This window comes from Danio rerio, chromosome 6, assembly GCF_052040795.2.
Source record: "Danio rerio strain M-AB ecotype USA chromosome 6, GRCz13ab, whole genome shotgun sequence".
Classification (NCBI taxonomy): Eukaryota; Metazoa; Chordata; class Actinopteri; order Cypriniformes; family Danionidae; genus Danio; species Danio rerio.
The window spans coordinates 23,682,501-23,700,362 of record NC_141026.1 but is presented as its reverse complement, the minus strand read 5'-3'; the positions used below and the strand labels follow the sequence as shown (position 1 = coordinate 23,700,362).

The following is a 17,862-nucleotide window of genomic DNA, read 5'->3' as shown; positions in this document are numbered from 1 at the left end:
TGAATATAAATAAAAATGTAATGCAAAAACGCTTACAACTAACAACTTTAGAAAGCGAAAGCAAATGCCAAATCCCGGACATTTTAGCAGATTTAGAAACCCCAGACGGATGTTTTTTAAGTCCCAAAAAGGTGCATGTCTGTGGTTTAGAGCATGTGAGATGGTTTGTGGGAGTGTTTTCAGTTTTCGTGCACACACAACAAGCAGTACGAAACGTGTAGGATGAGAGAAGATTTTCCACTGGTCAATCGATTGTGAATGTTTGGTTTTTGGGGACATACAAAAAAAGTATAAAATAATGATAATAAAAGTTAAAAAAAAATTAAAATTAATGACATTAAATATACTTGGGTGGGTGTTTATATACCTGGGTATATAACCCTGGGTATATAGACCTTCTTGCTGTGAGGCGACAGCACAACCTACTGCGCAACTGCGTCGCCTTGCTTGTTTTTATATTTTATGATTAGTTAACATTTGTAGCTAAGACATAATAAGTTATTTGTTTTTATCATCAGTAATCCCTGCATATCCCTCTACACTACGTTTCACCCAACATACATGACATTGAAGTATACATTTTACTTACTTGTGTGTCAAATTGTGTTTATGTCTGTTCGTTTGTTCATTTTGTCCACCAGTCTTCCGGGTTGTGCCATGATGGTTGCAGGAAGCAGAAGGGGCCAAAAAGATGATGTGCAGCATTTTAGTCATGCGCTGTTTTTTATGTAAGGGGGTGAAGAGACTGTGGGGAAAATGGAAAAGGAGTTTTTAAAGATGTGAATATGCAAATAAATCATTTGTGTAGTTGAAGTTAATTTTCTACTACAAATTAAGTGTATAGAAGTATGAGATTCTTACCTGAATGATTTATGTTTTAATATTGTATTTCCATACTTACCTTAAACTCGCCTAACATGGTTTAATCCAGACTGAGCAGAGTCTAGTGGCTATAAAAGAGCAGCTCGAGCTCAGTTAGGAGTGGTGTAAGTGTGAGAGTTGTGGTGTAAAGGTTGGTTGTGGAGAGTCTTTGAGAAGCTGGACAGCAAATACTTTGTATTTATAAATATATATAGAGGGTGACATAACAGTGGATTCAAACCTCTCCTCTCCCAATCCCACAAAAAAATAAAAATAAAATAAAATAAATAAATAAATATCCTGTCCCATTCCCATGCCAGAAATTCTCCCATTTCTGCCACTGTTTTAATTTTCTGGTCAGAATCTGTCAGTTGCTGTAAAATAAACAGTATAGATTACTGCATGTCCATTGCTCAGGTTTAATTGAACAAAAATAAACGTTTTTTATTTATTTATTTATTTATTTTTTATTTAACTGTGTGTATTTCACCCAAGTGAAGTAAAAAATAAATGATAAAAGAACTATATTAAACATCATAAAATTAAAGCAGTTTAGTCAGGCTTACCTTTTATCGCTCATCTATAACATGCTTCTTTACTTTCTTGTATTCCTCTTCAGTAATGGGAGATACAGTGATACATTGTGTCATATAATTTTTTTTTATTTTATTGACTACCTCCTGATATTTGAGGGAGCTCCTAGTTTATTACAGTCCCTCATATCCACTACGCTCAGATAATTGACTATTGATTATTTCCTGAGAAAAAAAAAAATCAACTGTTGGCTGTAAATTTTTCTCATTTCTGGAACCTAATCTCCAACTTCAGCTGTGCTAGGAACAGCCTAGCACAGTTAAGGAGACAGACACACACTGTCAGTTTAAAACTAGATTAAAGACACATCTCTTTGCATTAGCGTACACACAAAACGTAAATGCTTTTAAAATCCAAATACTCTAAAGGATTGTTAGGCTGCATTAATTAAGGCAACCGGAGCCGGGAACACTTCCTAAAAAGACAATATTAATTCGAACGCCATCTACAATTATGTTAGTCTGTTACTCCTTTTCCAGAGGGCTCCGTAATCCTGGACCAGGCTGTATCCTGCGCAGCTTCTGTGGTGGTCATTGAGGAGTGGAGAGCATGATTCCTGATACAGCCCAGTGACAGACGAGTCTGCATTTATCCTGTGGGCCAGCCTGAATACCTGCTGGTGACCTACTTAGACCTGCAGCTTCTCCACAATGGATGTCTAGCATTCTCCAGCCTCTGACGACTAGACTGCAGCTATGCACAAGACGTTTGGCCATAGAAGAAATGTTCGTGTCCAACTGAGCCTGGTTTCTCTCATTTTTTTTTTCTTCTTCACTTTCGCCAATTGGTATAGTTTGTTACTTGACACTGTTACCGCTTGCTTGGTTTGAGACTTGTTGAGCTGCGCATCGATGGATTTGCTCTTCAATGTTTGGACTTTCAGCAGTGAAATTTACATTACACTGAACTGAACTTCAACTCAGAAAACTGGACGCAGATTCAGTTTACTTTGTAAAGCTGCTTTGACACAATCTTGTCACACTCAAATAAATGTTCTGATGGATCCAATTGCGAGTGAACAAAAAAGTATTTATTTGACACAGTCAAACTCAAAACAAGTGCAAGGAATGAGTGCGGTGCTAGGGCTAGGAGAACAGGGCTGGTATCAGGCAGGATAACAGGTTCTTGTAGAAATTCCTTACGGTCCTGAGCACAGACAGATAGCACACATAAGCACACGTAACGAACTGACAAGGACACACAGAAAACGTCGCCCATATATAGGCACGAATATGAACCTCAGCTGGCAGACTCATCAAGCTAGCTGAGTGTCGTCATCACATGTGATCAAAACAGATAAACGTGGAGAACAAAAACAAAACAAACCCACATGATCAAACAGACACTCCGGAAAAGCGCACAAACCTGCAACCGTGACAAATCTACATTATCAAAGCGCTATATAAATAAAGATGAATTAAACTGAAATTACCTGTCTGCATATCTTTCAGCTGGCATGAGGTGTTTTCTTGTCAACTCTTTCAATTTGAAATTGTTTGTAACTTCACACTGTCCAGAAATGTCTGTTAGCAGGATTGAAGAGTCATTTTTATTCACCAATTGTTGTAGCCCTTCTTTCTTGTCTGACAACATTGGAACTTCTTTTACCATACTATTGGTGGTTGGCACTATTGCACTACTGCCACCAAAACGACACTACCAGTGTGTCATTAACATTAACAGCCATGCCAAAGCAAACAGGAGGATAACCTAAAGAGACAGAGCATCTAGAATAAAGTAAAAAATTAAAGTATATAGTTTATTATATAAACAGTGAATTTGTGCATCAGTGTTATTATGATGCCAACTCCCACTGACATTTTTTTGCACCTTTCCCAATCAAGTGATAATCAGTGATTTTGTTTCCTGTGACTCGTGAGACACCCCAAAAAATGTCAGCCTCTAGGTGTATAAGGTATACAATGCATCTGGAAAGTATTCATAGCGCTTCACTTTTTCTAAAAAAAATTTTAATGTTACAGCTTTATTCCAAAATGGATTAAATTAATTTATTTCCTCAAAATTCTAAACTCAATACCTCATTCATGACAATGTGAAAAAAATATTTTTTTAAATGTTCCAAATTTATTAAAAATAAAAAACCTGAAATATCACATGTATATTAGTATTCACAGTCTTTGCCGTGAAGCTCTAAATTGAGCTCAGGTACATTCTGTTTCCATCATTCTTGAGATGTTTCAGCAGCTTAACTGAAGTTCACCTGTAGTAAATTCAGTTGATTGGACATGAAAAGGCATACACTTGTCCAAAAAGGTCCGAGGGTTGACACTGCATGTCAAAGCACAAACCAAGCATGAAGACAAAGGAATTGTCTGTAGACCTCTGAGATAGGATTGTCTTAAGGCACAAGCCTGGGGAAGGTTACAGAAAAAATTGCTGCTGCTCTGAAAGTGCCAATGAGCACAGTTGCCTCAATCATCCGTAAGTGGAAGATGTTTGGAACCACCAGGACACTTCATAGAGCTGGCTGGCCATTTAAGCTGAGTGATTGGGGGAGAAGGGCCTTAGTCAGGGAGGTGATCAATAACCCGATGGTCACTCTGTCTGAGCTCTAGCATTCTTCTGTGGAGAGAGGAAAACCTTACAAAAGGACAACCATCTGTGCAGCAATCCAACAATCAGGCCTGTATGGTAGAGTGGCCAGATAGAAGCCACTCCCTGCCTGGGATTTGCTAAAAGACATCTGAAGGACTCTCAAACCATTAAAAAAAATAAATTCTCTGGTCTGATGAGACTAAAATTGTACTCTTTTGAGTGAATGCCAAGTGTTAAGTTTAAAAAAAAAAAAAAAAAAACAGGCACTGCTTATCACCAGGCTAATACCATTCCTACAGTGAAGCATTGTGGTGGCAGCATCATGCTGTGGGGAAGTTTTCCAGCCGCAGCAACTGAAAGACTAGTCAGGATAAAGGGAAAGATTAATGCAACAATGTACAGAAACATCCTGAATGAAAACCTGTTTCAGAGTGCTCTTGACCTCAAACTGGGCTGACGGTTCATCTTCCAGCAGGATAATGACCCAAAGCACACTGCCAAAATATCAATGGAGTGGCTTCACAACAACTCGGTAAATTTCCTTGAGTGCCCCAGCCAGAGGCCAGACCTAAATCCCATTGAACAACTCTGGAAAGATCTGAAAATGGCTGTACACTGTCACTTTCCATCCAATAAAAAATATTTTTATTTTTCACATTGTCATTATGGTGTATTGTGTGTAGAATGTTGAGGAAATAAATTAATCTATTTTGGAGTAAGGCTGTAACTTAAAATAAGGTGGAAAAAGTATAGCTATGAATACTTTCCGGATGTACTGTATATGCAGAGAGTGCACTGCTGGTCGAGTAATAACAGAATCAGAATTTTAAGCATCTGGGGTGCGAACAAAATTGAGTGAAGATATTTTAATGGGTGTCTTTGTTCATCATGTCTTCTCTTACAATTGTTTTTTTTTTCCCTAAAGGTTTTGTATGCAGAAGAGTGCAAAGCTGGTGCCAGGAGTGACGTTAGACCTGATTGAGAAGTAGGTATAAAGAGGTCCATGATCTAAAGATGTTGAAAATTAATGTTTCTAATTATCAAAGAAATTTAAATTTTTGTCAAAGATAACACAAGCAAACACATCATATATATATATATATATATATATATATATATATATATATATATATATATATATATATATATATATATATATATATATATTATTATTATTATTATTATTAATAGAAGACTAAATCCAAAACTACGTAGCCATGTGTGTAAAAAGTGTTCCTCCCTTATTAAAACATAACTCTAATTTATCTAGCCACACTCAGGCCTGATTACTGCCACATGTGTTCACAATCAAGAAATCACAAATAGTACCTGCCTGACAAAATGAAACATGCAAAGTATTGCTGCTCTGACAACCAGAGTACTGATTCCTTGTTATGGTGATCTACTGATTCTAATGCTTCACGCTTTATAATAGATTAAGCACATTTTCCCTTTAAGTATGAACTTAGGAGAAGATCTTGCCTTGCCTAAGAGAATAAATCAAGGACGCTGCATATAATACCTTAAACATGTCTTAAAACCATTTAGGTGTGAACGTGTCAGGGCCAGGAGCAGTTTACAGAAGATAATTCATCCATTCATTTTACCCTGGCTTAGTCCCTTATTTATAAGGCCTTGCCACAGCTGAATGAACTGCCAAAGAAAATAATATCACACATATATACATTTTTTATGAAAAATTAATTTCATATATTGCTACTGATGAAAGAAGAATTCAACGTCTTAATCAAGAAAAAGTTTGGAGCATACAATTGATGCATAAGAAGGTAAAATGTACACTTAGTCTAATACTGCCTTACTAAAAGGAAAGAGATCTATACAATTCATTGCAATGAGTGTATTACAAGAACTTATATTATTGAATATTCATGGTAGAAAATTAATTAAGCTTTCTTTATCTTATAAATCCAGCCAGCTTTTAGTAAATTTGCAATATTGTCAACACAGAACTTTCAGTTGTTGTATGTAAAAAAAAAAAAAAAAGGCCTAAATGCATGCAAGACCATTCAAATATTTTTGCTCGTCAACTATTGACAGCAGATCACTCATGATGAGAGCGATAGGGAAATTTGCAGTTACTACATCTTTACTGCTCTATTCATTTAACCAAAGAAATGTAATGCTATTACAGTGTCTCTCACGATCTGCACTCTTGCTCATTCACTGTCATCGCCATGATTTCCGAGTATTTTAACTAACTTTTGGGGATCACGGAGCCGGTATAAATTTGCTGGAGACTCGCGGAGCTTCGGGAGAGGTTATACGGTTGCATGAGATGCTAGATAGGGGTGACATCAGCTCAAAATGGTGGAGATACAATGGCTGCACTTGCAACAAAGACAGCAGAGTATCACTCACGCAAGTCACGCCCATAAACTGTAAACAAGTTGCGCTGCATCTGTATATATTTTAGCTGCAGTCACTGTAATAAGAACACATTGGTCACTCCCACACATCATTTACCTGTGTTGTAGCTGCTGTAGGTATTGCATAATAAACGGGAGGGCATGTGTGTCTTCGATCCTGTCAGATATGTCGCGCATTCTCATTCTCATACAGCTGAGAGTGGCTGTGTAAACTCCACCATGCGCAATTCAGAGAGCAGAAATTTGTAATCACGCGACCATGTAGAGACAGAAATCACATGCCATTGTGTAAATAAGATATTACACATAGCTATTTAGCAGGTTAATTTAAAAAATTTGTGATCTGGTGCTATATATAAAATAGTTAACTACTATTTTAAAGCTCCCCTTGAAGCCCCCCCCCCCCCCCCCATTCTTGCTGTGAGGCAAACGTGCTACCCACTGCGCCACTGCGTCGCCTTTACAACTTCACTATTTCACAAAAAAATAATTTGAAACCTATTATAAAAACTATTCAGCAGTAATAAAATCACTGATTTTTCTGCATCAGAATCTCTGCAGTTTGTGTCGAATAACAAGTAAAACAAACAGGCATCATTTGTTGTTATCCAAAAGGGGATCAGGGTCATTTACTAATTTACTTTTCTTTGCCAATTTCTGCAAGCTTACATTTCTTGTAATGTCCAGTTTCAAGATTGCATTGTAAGATCGTATTGTAAACCCCCCATTTAAATTAATATAAGCTGCTGCTTTTATTAAGCCTTTTAAATTTAAATACATTTTTAAAAAGAATTTTACAGAATTAGAGTGAAATAATAATGGAAATAATTCAGGCAATATTTTGCTCCACTGTAATCTTAAATGTTCTAGATGAGTAAAGTTATGTTTTAAGACTTTAAAGGAGATAAATGTCTTTCAGAGGCTTAGGCCCCATTTGTACTAATACGTTTTTGTTTTGAAATGCATACGTTTTGCTACGGTTACACCTTCCATCCACACTGAAAATGCACTAAAAATGGAGCGTTTTGAAAACGTTGAAGAGGCTGTTTTCATTTTAAAACGCTTCTGCTCTGTCAGTGTGGATGGTGGAAAACGGAGACATCTGAAAACGGTGGCGTGGCTGCAGACATACACCTATCTCATTGAGGCTTTTTCCTCATTATTATTAAGTAGCCTACAGAAAGTTCAGCCTTGCATCCTTTCCTTCTAAGTTCAGACTTCGCAAATTTGATATAGAAAACAAACTTCCAAAGACACGTCGGGTGAATTTTCAAAGGGAACAGTGTAGTTTATAACCTCATTCACATCACCCTGGCTATGTTGTTTCACTATCCCAGCAATAAAATGAAAACATGACTTCAGGAAAAAATTTTATTTTGATATTAACAATTTAACAGACCACAAAATGTTAAGGCATCGTGTAGCTACATATTAATATGACTGTTATCTTCTCTGTATGCATATTTAGAACAAAACGAAGCCTAAAATACAAAGCATATGCTGTCTCTTCTGCTGAATATTTGCTTTAATAATCAATAATTGCCATTAAAAGTATATAATAGATATAAAGTAATAGATTCAAAAGACCAAAGTCGGGGAATATGTCTTTAGATATAGACAAGATGAATTAAATATCATGTATAACAAAAATAGGATCGAGCGGTAGATTACTGATAAATCATCTAACGTGCACAGCTCTCACCTGGGGTTCTGTGCACAAAGCACCTGCTGACTGCCTGGAGCTCATACGCTGCAGTGCATGCCAGAGTGTGTGTGGTCACGTGATGTGTGTTTTCAACGATGTAGTGTGGACAGAGAGCTGTTTAGAAACGCTAGGTGAAATGCCAGTGTGGACGTAGATCTTTTTCATTCTAAAACACCACTTTAAAACTAAAACATATTAGTGTAAACAGGGCCTCAGAGTCTCACAGAGCCATTAGCTATTCAGAGACAATAGAGGAGTGTGTGTGAACGACATGTGCAAAATGGCTCCAGTCTACAGAGGAGCTGCTGAGAATGAGCATAAACACACATACACAACCAGGACACCTCTTGGTCAAAAAAGAAAAAAAAAACTTAACCAGAGGCCTTTTTACTTGAAAATTACCTTATAAAGATGCCCAATCTTGGTTCCAGATCCCCTGTTAGTGATTCTATAGCAACATCAATGTCCCCTCTTAGGTAGGCAAGTACAAACACAAACACACACATACACACACTTGCATTTTTTGAAGATGAATTATCACTACCACTATGACTGGATTGCTCATTCTAAGAGGCAGATTTCCAAACTGCCAAGAGACAGTGAAGCCCCCAGAACGGTTTGATCTATCATTTTGCTATTCCACTTCAGTTGCTTCACTTCTAAATTGACTTTACTTTATTATCCACACTGTGTTAAATTGTTATTGGCTTCACAATACATTACCACGTACAAATACACAACAGATACATCATAACTCATGTCAACTGTACTGTAGGGATCTATAGAAAAAAAGCAGTTCCAAATGTAGTTCTTACAATAAATGTTGAAGTATTGCAAATTCAGTTTGGTGGTGTCAATTATATATCTCAGCTCAGTTTGGTAACTTAATACAAATGTCTAGTGGCATTCTTTAGCTTAAATGGAGTTTTGTTTTTGTTTAGTTCAATAAAAAGTATGACATTTTGTATCTCAATATCTTTTTATTTATTGAGCATTTATGTTTTTTTTTATTATATATTTTTTATACAATGTTAGCCCTACTCATCTATTTAATGCTTATTCTTTACTTATTTTTCATGTGTTTCTGAACTTTTCTCAGGATACCAGGAAGGCTGAATGACAGGAGGACACCTTTAGGAGAGCTGAACTGGATTTTCACAGCTATCACTGACACAATTGCATGGAATGTCCTACCGAGAGGTTTGTTCAGATTAACACAAATGCCTATAGTACCCTTTTAATAAATTTATGTAAAGTGTTTTAATATAATTTTATCAAAATGACAGACTGCTGAGTTTTTCTACCTTCAATGACCATAACGTCCATAATTTTAAACTCTTCTTTATTCCTGAGGAGAAACCTGCTGTGATTGTTTGAGTACATTCTTACCTCTTTAATTATTGTGTATAAGAGAAATGCAAGTCTGCGTTATGCCCATTTCTAGGGTTTATATGCTGTGCACACATATCATTATCATAGGATTCCATTAAATGTGAGTATTACTGGTCCCACTTTATATTAAGTGGCCTTAACTAATATGTACTTAACCAGGAATTAATAGTTTGTTAAAATGTACTTATTGTGTAAAAACATGTATTTACTTTGTACTTATGCTTGATTAAATACATATATGTAATTACTTCTGTAATTAACTTTTGTTATAAACATTTGTAAATCCACTGTTGGCCATCCCATACACCTTAACCCATCCTTAAACCTACCCATACCACCAAACCTGTCCATAACCCAACCTCTATCCCAACTCAAAAGCACCACGTGTTCTCAAATACATTATAAACACAGTAAGTACATTGTATTTATTTTTTAAGTACATAGTAGTTAAGGACACTTATTATAAAGTTGGACTGCATTACTTAACAAATTACTTGCATTCTTGTTGAAGTTGCGTGCTATAATGTGTCATGTCTGATTACTTTAACCTTTTTTATCTCTCTTTAGATCTCTTTCAGAAATTATTTCGTCAGGATCTCTTGGTGGCCAGTTTATTTCGCAATTTCCTATTGGCTGAGAGAATTATGAGGTCATATAACTGTACACCAGTCAGCAGCCCCAGGTTGCCACCCACATACATGCATGCTATGTGGTAAGTTTAAAAATACCGTATTTTATATTCTCGATATTATTATTTTTTTTTTAAACAAATCAAAAATAAGGTATTTTCAGTGTGTCTGACTACTATTTGTTTATGATCTGTACAAAAACAAAAACATGAAATACATTTTTACATACTCTAAGGTTTGAAATTCAGCTTACATGTTCAAATCAGATTTCAGTAGTTATATATCAAGTGCCGAGAAAAAAAATCTACTAACCCCTTTTACAGGGTCTTAATTAAAACTTAAATAAAATCTGGATATAAGGGTATTTTCCCCGAAAGCCAATCATCTGAAAGAGTAATAAAATGGGCCAATGATGCAGTTGGCAGCAATTAAAATTAGTTGTGTATAAAGATGCCAGCCATGCAAGGCTAAGCACCTTTTCGCTTTCAGAGCCTCATGGTACTGAGAGAGTCTTTGGTTCCTCAATCTCCAACTGTATCTGCAATGGCCACGTATCAGCTCTACTAAGTGCAGGCCCGACAGGCAACCGACTATGCTCTGCTTACCACCAAGTCATCTTCTCATGCCCTAGAAAGGATGATGGCCACACAACCTGGCCGGACCTGAATGATATGTGTGACATTGACAAAGTTTGTTTACTTAATGCACATATCCCAGGCTGGCCTGTTCATCGACAATGTCATTGAATTCACTCAGGAATTTACTACCGTCAAAGAACAGTCCATTAGGATGGGTAAAGTCCACCAATCTCCAACCCCGGCAGCTTCAAGACCTGCTCTGCCACCCCTGCCCGCTCCGCCCGCTCCTCCGGCTAAGCGGCAGCATCAAAAACCCCACAGGCATCCAGCGCCCATGCCCAGTGTTGCTGTTAGGTCCAGTAAACGGGCCATTAATCATCCCTAAGACGGGCCATCTGGGGAAGAGCAAACTTGTTCTTTCCCTCTGTGGAGGGAAGGGCATCGCAACATCCAATGGCATTTTTCAACGCCAGTCTGCTGGCTTCACGGCCGGTGGCTGCCAAATTCTCTATGAAAGAGCATTTTTCTCCTTCTCTGGATGTGACAGCCGGAACACTGCCAGTCTGGGACACTATGCCTTCCAGCTTGCAGATCAATGCACCTCGCCAGTGGCGCTGAGTGTGTTAGACAATGGTCTCCTTTCTCGCACACTCCCAGCCCCCTCTCAGGACCCTGGTAGGAAGCTGAGAGTGAATCCCTTGCCTCCTGCTCTTCTACGGGAGCGCACCGCTGGTTTGTTAATGATAATGCCACTTGCGCTAGCTCTGCCAGCCTGGTTAACGCTGCCCAGCCCGTCGCAATCGCTCATATGCATGATCAGATTGATCATAATCAGGCCAACGGCCTCCCAAGTTCACGGGTGTGTATTTCACCAAGGTCAGCCCTGTGTTTATCCTGTCTTGCACAAGGAGATTGCTGTCCGCCTTAGCGAAGAAGGCAATCGAGATGAGGAGCGGGTTTTACAGACTTTACTTCATTGTGCTCAAATAGAGCGTTGGGCTTTTTCCAATTCTAGACCTGCATTTTTAAACCGGCATTTTAAACCGCTCCATTTACAAACTGCCGTTCACATTGCTCAGTTAGAGGCACATCCTTCGGTGCATCCATCCTCAGGATTGGTTTGCAGCAATAGACCTGAAAGATATGTACTTTCATGTCTCCATTCTTCCACACCACCGACAGTTTTTGCCGTTTTGAAGGTTGAGCCTGGCAGCACAAAGTCCTCCCCTTCGGGTTCTCTCTGTCTCCGTGGTCACCATCAGACTCAGACTCAGCTTTAAGTGGTCACCATGAACACCATGATCTGATGCTAACCTGTTTAAGAGAATTCAACAGGAAAACGGTAGTCTCACTGAAATTATTTCAGAGGCTTTTGAGTGTGCTTCAGCATTGGTTTCACAATCAGGTCCCCAAATGCGCATGGCATGCAGGTGAGAACCGGGTGACTGTCACTCCGCTGTGTCACCAGGCCTTAAGCTCTTGGTTGCTCCCTGCATACCTACAGACCGAAGTGCCTCTAGATCAAGTGTCCTGGCATCTCTTCTGCTCAACGGATGCATCCAGCACTGGGTGGGGGGCCATGTGTTGTTGGCATGCAGCTGCGGGTGGGTGGAAAGGAACCAGTTGCATTGGCATGTCAATTGCCTGGAGCTGTTGACAGTGTATCTTGCTGTGCCCCATTTTTTACGGTCCTAGTGGGGAAACATGTGCTTGTCAGTATGCACAACATAGTGACAGTAGCGTATATCAACCGCATGGGGGGTATCCGCTCCCACCGCATGCTCAGCTCGCTTGCCACCTGCTCCTCATGTCTAGGTCCTGAAGTGCAGTCTATTTACTAAATGGTGCGCTTCTCTCCAAGAAGACCCTCAGTCTTGCCAGATCAGCATGGTGCTTTCTTTTTTTTCAGGTACGATGGAGCGAAGGGTGTCGCCTTCCACATTGAATGTTTATGTTGCTGTCATTTCTGCTCAATTTGATGATGCAGATTAAATCCACCCTGCCCCCCTCACATGCCCTCTTTGTATCTCGCTATAGTGCTTACAAGCCTACACAGAGATCCGTTCGAACCACTCAACTCAGTATCCTTGAGATTTCTGTCTTTGAAGACAGCTCTGCTGGTCGTGTTGGCAGTTTTAGTCGAAAAATTAAAAATAAAACATCCAAAACTGCATAAAACTCTAGAGGAACCGTGGATAGTATGGTGATGCAATGATGTTAATCAAGCTCATGTAAACTTTTAAAAAAAGTTGAAATAATCGTAAAAAAAAAAATAGGTAGTCAAAGACTTGTCTTGAATACAATGGGCAATCAGTAGAATTGTCACAAGTGGCCTATTGTTTTGCAAGGACCAAGACTGAAGTGTGAAGGAAGGCCTAGAACATTTTGTGATTTATCATTTTCTTTCTGAATTTAGTTGTGGAAAGTTACTAGTTGTCCAGTCTGTGTCTTTCAGCAGCCCTTAAGGATATCTAAAGCTATGTTTCATAATTGTAATGTAGTCTTCATACTCCCAGTGACTTTCTTGCTATATGCTCCTTGTCTCCATAATTCAGGTGTTTCTAATGCTGACACTCTTGCTCTTGATGACTATTGTTACTCTTCGGAATATTTTTTTAGAAAATGTGATTATAATACACTGGGACGACGTGGTTCGTCTCACAGCAAGAAGGTTGCTGGTTTGAGCCTCGTCTGGGTCAGTTGGCATTTCTATGTGGAGTTTGCATTTTCTCCCTGTGTTTGTGTGGGTTTCCTCCGGGTGCTCCGGTTTCCTCCACAAGTCCAAAGAAATGTGGTACTGGTGAATCAGGTTTGCTAAAATTGACCGTATTGTATGAGTGTGTGTGTGAATGAGTGCGTATGGGAGTTTCCCAGTGATGGGTTGCAGCTGAAAGGACATCTGCTGCGTAAAACATATGCTGGAAAAGATGGTGGTTCATTTTGAAGTAGTGACCCCAGATTTATAAAGGAACTAAGCCAAAAAGAAAATGAATGAATGAATGATTGTAATACACGGATAAAGGATGGCATATGCATCGTTTTAAAACTGACTAGGTACTGACTTTATTGTTACTAAAGTAATATTCATTTAGAGCAGGGGTCAGCAAACTTGTTCCTGGAGGGCCGGTGTCCTGCTGGTCTTAGCTCCAACCCTAATCAAACACACCTAAACAAGCCAATCAAGCTCTTACTAGGTATACTTAAAACACCCAGGCAGGTGTGTTGAGGCAAGTTGGAGCTAAACCCTGCAGGAACACTAGCCCTCCAGGACCGAAATTGGTGACCCCTGTTTTAGAGACTGTTTAATATACAGTGTAAACATGCATGTACTGTCTATCAGTACTACCGGAAGATTTTCTGTGTGCCATGGTCTTAGTGGACCTGTGTGCATTTTGTTTTAAAATGATTTCTCATGGTAACTTGCAGGTATATCGCGCTTATGTGTCTTTCTAATTGGCTGCATGAAACTGACGTGAACTGTGAGACTGACTTTTCTAAGCTTAAGATCAGCACATGTGATGAATGGCTGAGCATTGACCAGACAGAGTCAAGTTTAAGAGCAGTGGCAATTCGCAAAATGAGGAGAGGTTGTGCAACGATAATGAACATTATAAAACATCTAAACATAAAGGAACTTTAGGTAGAAGCCACCAAATGTGTTAAAACAAATGAATAATTTACTGGAAGGCTGGCTAAAGACTGAACGTAGGTGAAGATGTAAGCAAGGCAGGCCTGACAGCTGAGGTGAGATGGACATTCAATAAACGTTAATCAGATAAATGTTAATCAAATCCATTCTCAAAGTTTTTGATTAAGTGATTTGCAAATGTGATATTGTTTCAATACAACAGTCATTTAGTCAACTTTGACTAAAACTGTTGCCTGATTTTGCTTTATTTCATAAACAATTTGTCACAGCAAACTGGCTGTGCAGCTCCATGCAACACAAGTTTTGAATGAATGTGAATTAATGAATAAATGTTTACAAATGAATTAGTGAGTCAGTGATTCAACTACTCAATTATAAAGACAGTGACTTGTTTTGCTTCTAAATGAATCAGCTGTTCAAATGAATCAATCAAATTAATGATTCAGTAATGCAAATCCGTCATTTGGCATCACCTAGTGTCAATTTAATTAGTTTAATTTTAAAATTTTGCAGGGTAAATTATTGGAAACTTTTTAATCAATCACTATTTCTTTATTCAAATTCTGTATAATAATTAAAACATTGTCAGAATCAGAATCTTTATTGTCATTGTAAAAAAAACAACGAAATTTACATTTGCCCTTCCCTTCAGTGCAGCCTATTTATCCAAAACAACAACAATTAAAAAGAGATATAAAGATAAAATGGCAACAGTGATTAATCATTAAAGGAGTAACAAAACAATACTAAAAGTGCGTATGATGTGTGTATAAAGTCCAAGTGCATTTTCTAGCAGCTTTCTAAATTTAAAGTAAAGTATATAAAGTGTATAAAATGTATACATACCCCCCCCCCCCACCCCAAGTTCATCGGCACAGTCTTTCAACTGTAACGCCATCTGGTCCTGCTGCTTTTCTGGGGTTTACTGTTCTCAGCACTCTCCTGACATCCTCGTCCCCTACTGTGAAGACATGGCTGGAATTTGATAGTGAATGCAATGTGGCTTCCTCTGCTGTTTGTTTTTCAAAGCGGGCAAAGAAGCAGTTAAGCTCTCCTGCTACTTGTCTCGAATTTTTGCTGTGGAGGTATTCCTCAATTTTGTGTTTATAATTCAACTTGGCACCTCTGATGCCTGTTTTCAGAGTTTGCTCTAGCAGCACTGTAATGCTCCTTGTCGCCAGACTTGAAGGCGGTGTTCCTTACCTTCAGCCAAATCCTAAACTCCCCCTTGGTTTTGGTTGGCATACACTCTGATGTGTTTCTTAGTGATGACAGTGTCTGTACAGTGGTTAATGTAAGAGAGTACTGATGTAGTGTACTCCTCCAGTTCGAACACACTCCACTCTGTTTGAGCAAAACAGTCCTTTAGCTGTAAGGATGCACCCTTTGGCCATACTGTAACAATTTTTAGAAAAGGGGAGTCTCTTTTCCTGAGTGAAGAATAAACTGGCAGCATAAAAAGGGATATGTGGTTAGCAGTGGTGGTAAGAGTACAAAAAAGTTGTACTCAATTACAAGTACTGTTACATTGCTGAAATTTTACTCAATTACAAGTAAAAGTACTGGTGTTAAAAAGTACTCAAGTAAAAGTACAAATTACTCTTCGTAAAAACTACTCAAATTACAAAATTACAAATTACTTTTTTAGCTTGGCGATATTGGTGGAATTATCCATAAATGCGGAGTCAGACAAGATTCCGGCAGTAAAACACATTTTACATAACACATTTAAAGATACTATAAACACTTTTAAAACTGTGTAAACAACATTAATTATAGATTATAATTATAGAGCACCTATAGAGGAAACCCACGCCAACATGGGGAGAACATGCAAACTCCACACAGAAACACCAACTGACTCAGCCAGGGCTTGAACCAACAAACTTTTTGCTTTGAGGCGATAGCAATACCCACTGCGCACCATGATTATTTTACAAAAACAATGTTTTGCTATTTTGAGTATAACGATAACAGAAATATGCACAAATGCACGACTTTTAATAATTTCAAATGATGCCTTTCTATCTGTACGATCAATAGATGATTTAATAAATTAAAAAAACACTTGCAAATTATGGAGAAACTTTGTTAATTACCTAATTCACGAACTGAACCATCAGAAACCACAGAACAACACTGCCTAGTGCCTAAACATATTATTAATAAATTAAATATCACACAAATTAAGTTGTCTTCTTACCATAATGTTTTTTTTTTCAGATTATAGACTGAAGTCTTGTAAAAAAAAAAGGGTTTCTGCAGATATCATAATGTCAAATGTAAGACTTTTTAAGACTACCTCATATCTTTAATATTGTTCAAGATTTTAAAAATAATTATTTTTCATTATTTTATAATTTATTATGATTACAAAGTTGGGTAACGGGTGGGGCAGTAGGTAGCACTCTCGACTCAAGGCAAAAAGGTCGCTGGTTCAAGCCTTGGCAGGGTCAGTTGGCATTTCTGTGTGGAGTTTGCATGTTCTCCCCGTGTTGCGTGGGTTTGCTCAAGATGCTCCGGTTTTCCCCACAGTCTAAACACATGCATTTTAGGTGAATTAGGTAAGCTAAATTGTCTGCTGTTGTAAATGAGAATGGGTTGCAGCTGGAAGGGCATCCGCTGTGTAAAACAATTGCTGGATAAATTGGCGGTTCATTCCGCTGTGGCGACCCCAGATTAATAAAGGAACTAAGCCAAAAAGATAATTAATGATTATAAAGTTTTATAACTATTCAAGATTTTTTAAATCAAAGTTTGATGCATCACTCACTTTTGTTTATATCTCGGACAGTTCTACCTATTAAAGTTAAATTTCAATGACAACAGAACATGGGTTACTCTACAGTTATTTTTTTTATTCTGGCAAGAATAATAGCAAAAAAAAAAACATTTTTTGTCCACTCAACAATTGACACATTATTGTCTGGCTAGTTTCTGTCCTCTACTAATGAGCTGAAAAGGCAATAATGGTCCAACAATCCTGTCCATCATCACCAATAAAGCCTAGAAATTGGGCATCAGTTTACTGTAAGTCGATGGGTTCATATATTATTGTCCAGTTATTAAATACCTAATTTGTTACTTAATTTTTGTTACATTGCTTTAACTTCAAAATGATACATCAGTGTAAAACCTATAAATGGTGGAAAAACATATTGTGTAATCTTAAAACCACCTGGGTCTCCACTTTTGCCATGGCCTCTTTTTTGTTGTAACAAACTTATCCCCCAGGTTTTTCCAAACTTTAACAAAACACTTCCTTTCCATGGCTGTTGCAATTTCTAGCCAAGAATTATTGGTCATCTGGTTATCTCTATGCTGATCACGCATGGTCGGATAGTTAAGATGTCTGTACAGTCGTACTGTTACAGACAAAATCTCTTCAAAGCGATTCAAATTCAACTCAAATCAAGCGTGGCGCCGCGCGAACTGTTCACCCGAAATCATGTCGCGCGCATCCAAAGTGAACCTCCGCAAACACGGCGATGACGTCACATTCGCCGCGCGC

At 38.2% G+C, this 17,862-nt stretch overlaps 2 protein-coding genes across 14 annotated transcripts in view; one reads left to right on the top strand and one right to left on the bottom strand.

Annotated features, from left to right (window-relative positions):
• The window catches only part of LOC147836337 (uncharacterized), a 432,239-nt gene that overhangs the window by 166,653 nt on the left and 247,724 nt on the right, over positions 1 to 17,862 (bottom strand). The window lies entirely within an intron of this gene.
• Positions 1 to 17,862, top strand: part of rptor (regulatory associated protein of MTOR, complex 1) — a 236,070-nt gene that overhangs the window by 74,766 nt on the left and 143,442 nt on the right. For all 13 annotated transcript variants that reach the window (XM_087257152.1, XM_087257149.1, XM_087257147.1 and 10 more), the window contains exons 8-10: positions 4,937 to 4,996; positions 9,203 to 9,303; positions 10,063 to 10,207. In XM_087257152.1, the coding sequence (XP_087113278.1) occupies positions 4,937 to 4,996; positions 9,203 to 9,303; positions 10,063 to 10,207 (306 nt within the window). The remainder of the gene's footprint in view (positions 1 to 4,936; positions 4,997 to 9,202; positions 9,304 to 10,062; positions 10,208 to 17,862) is intronic.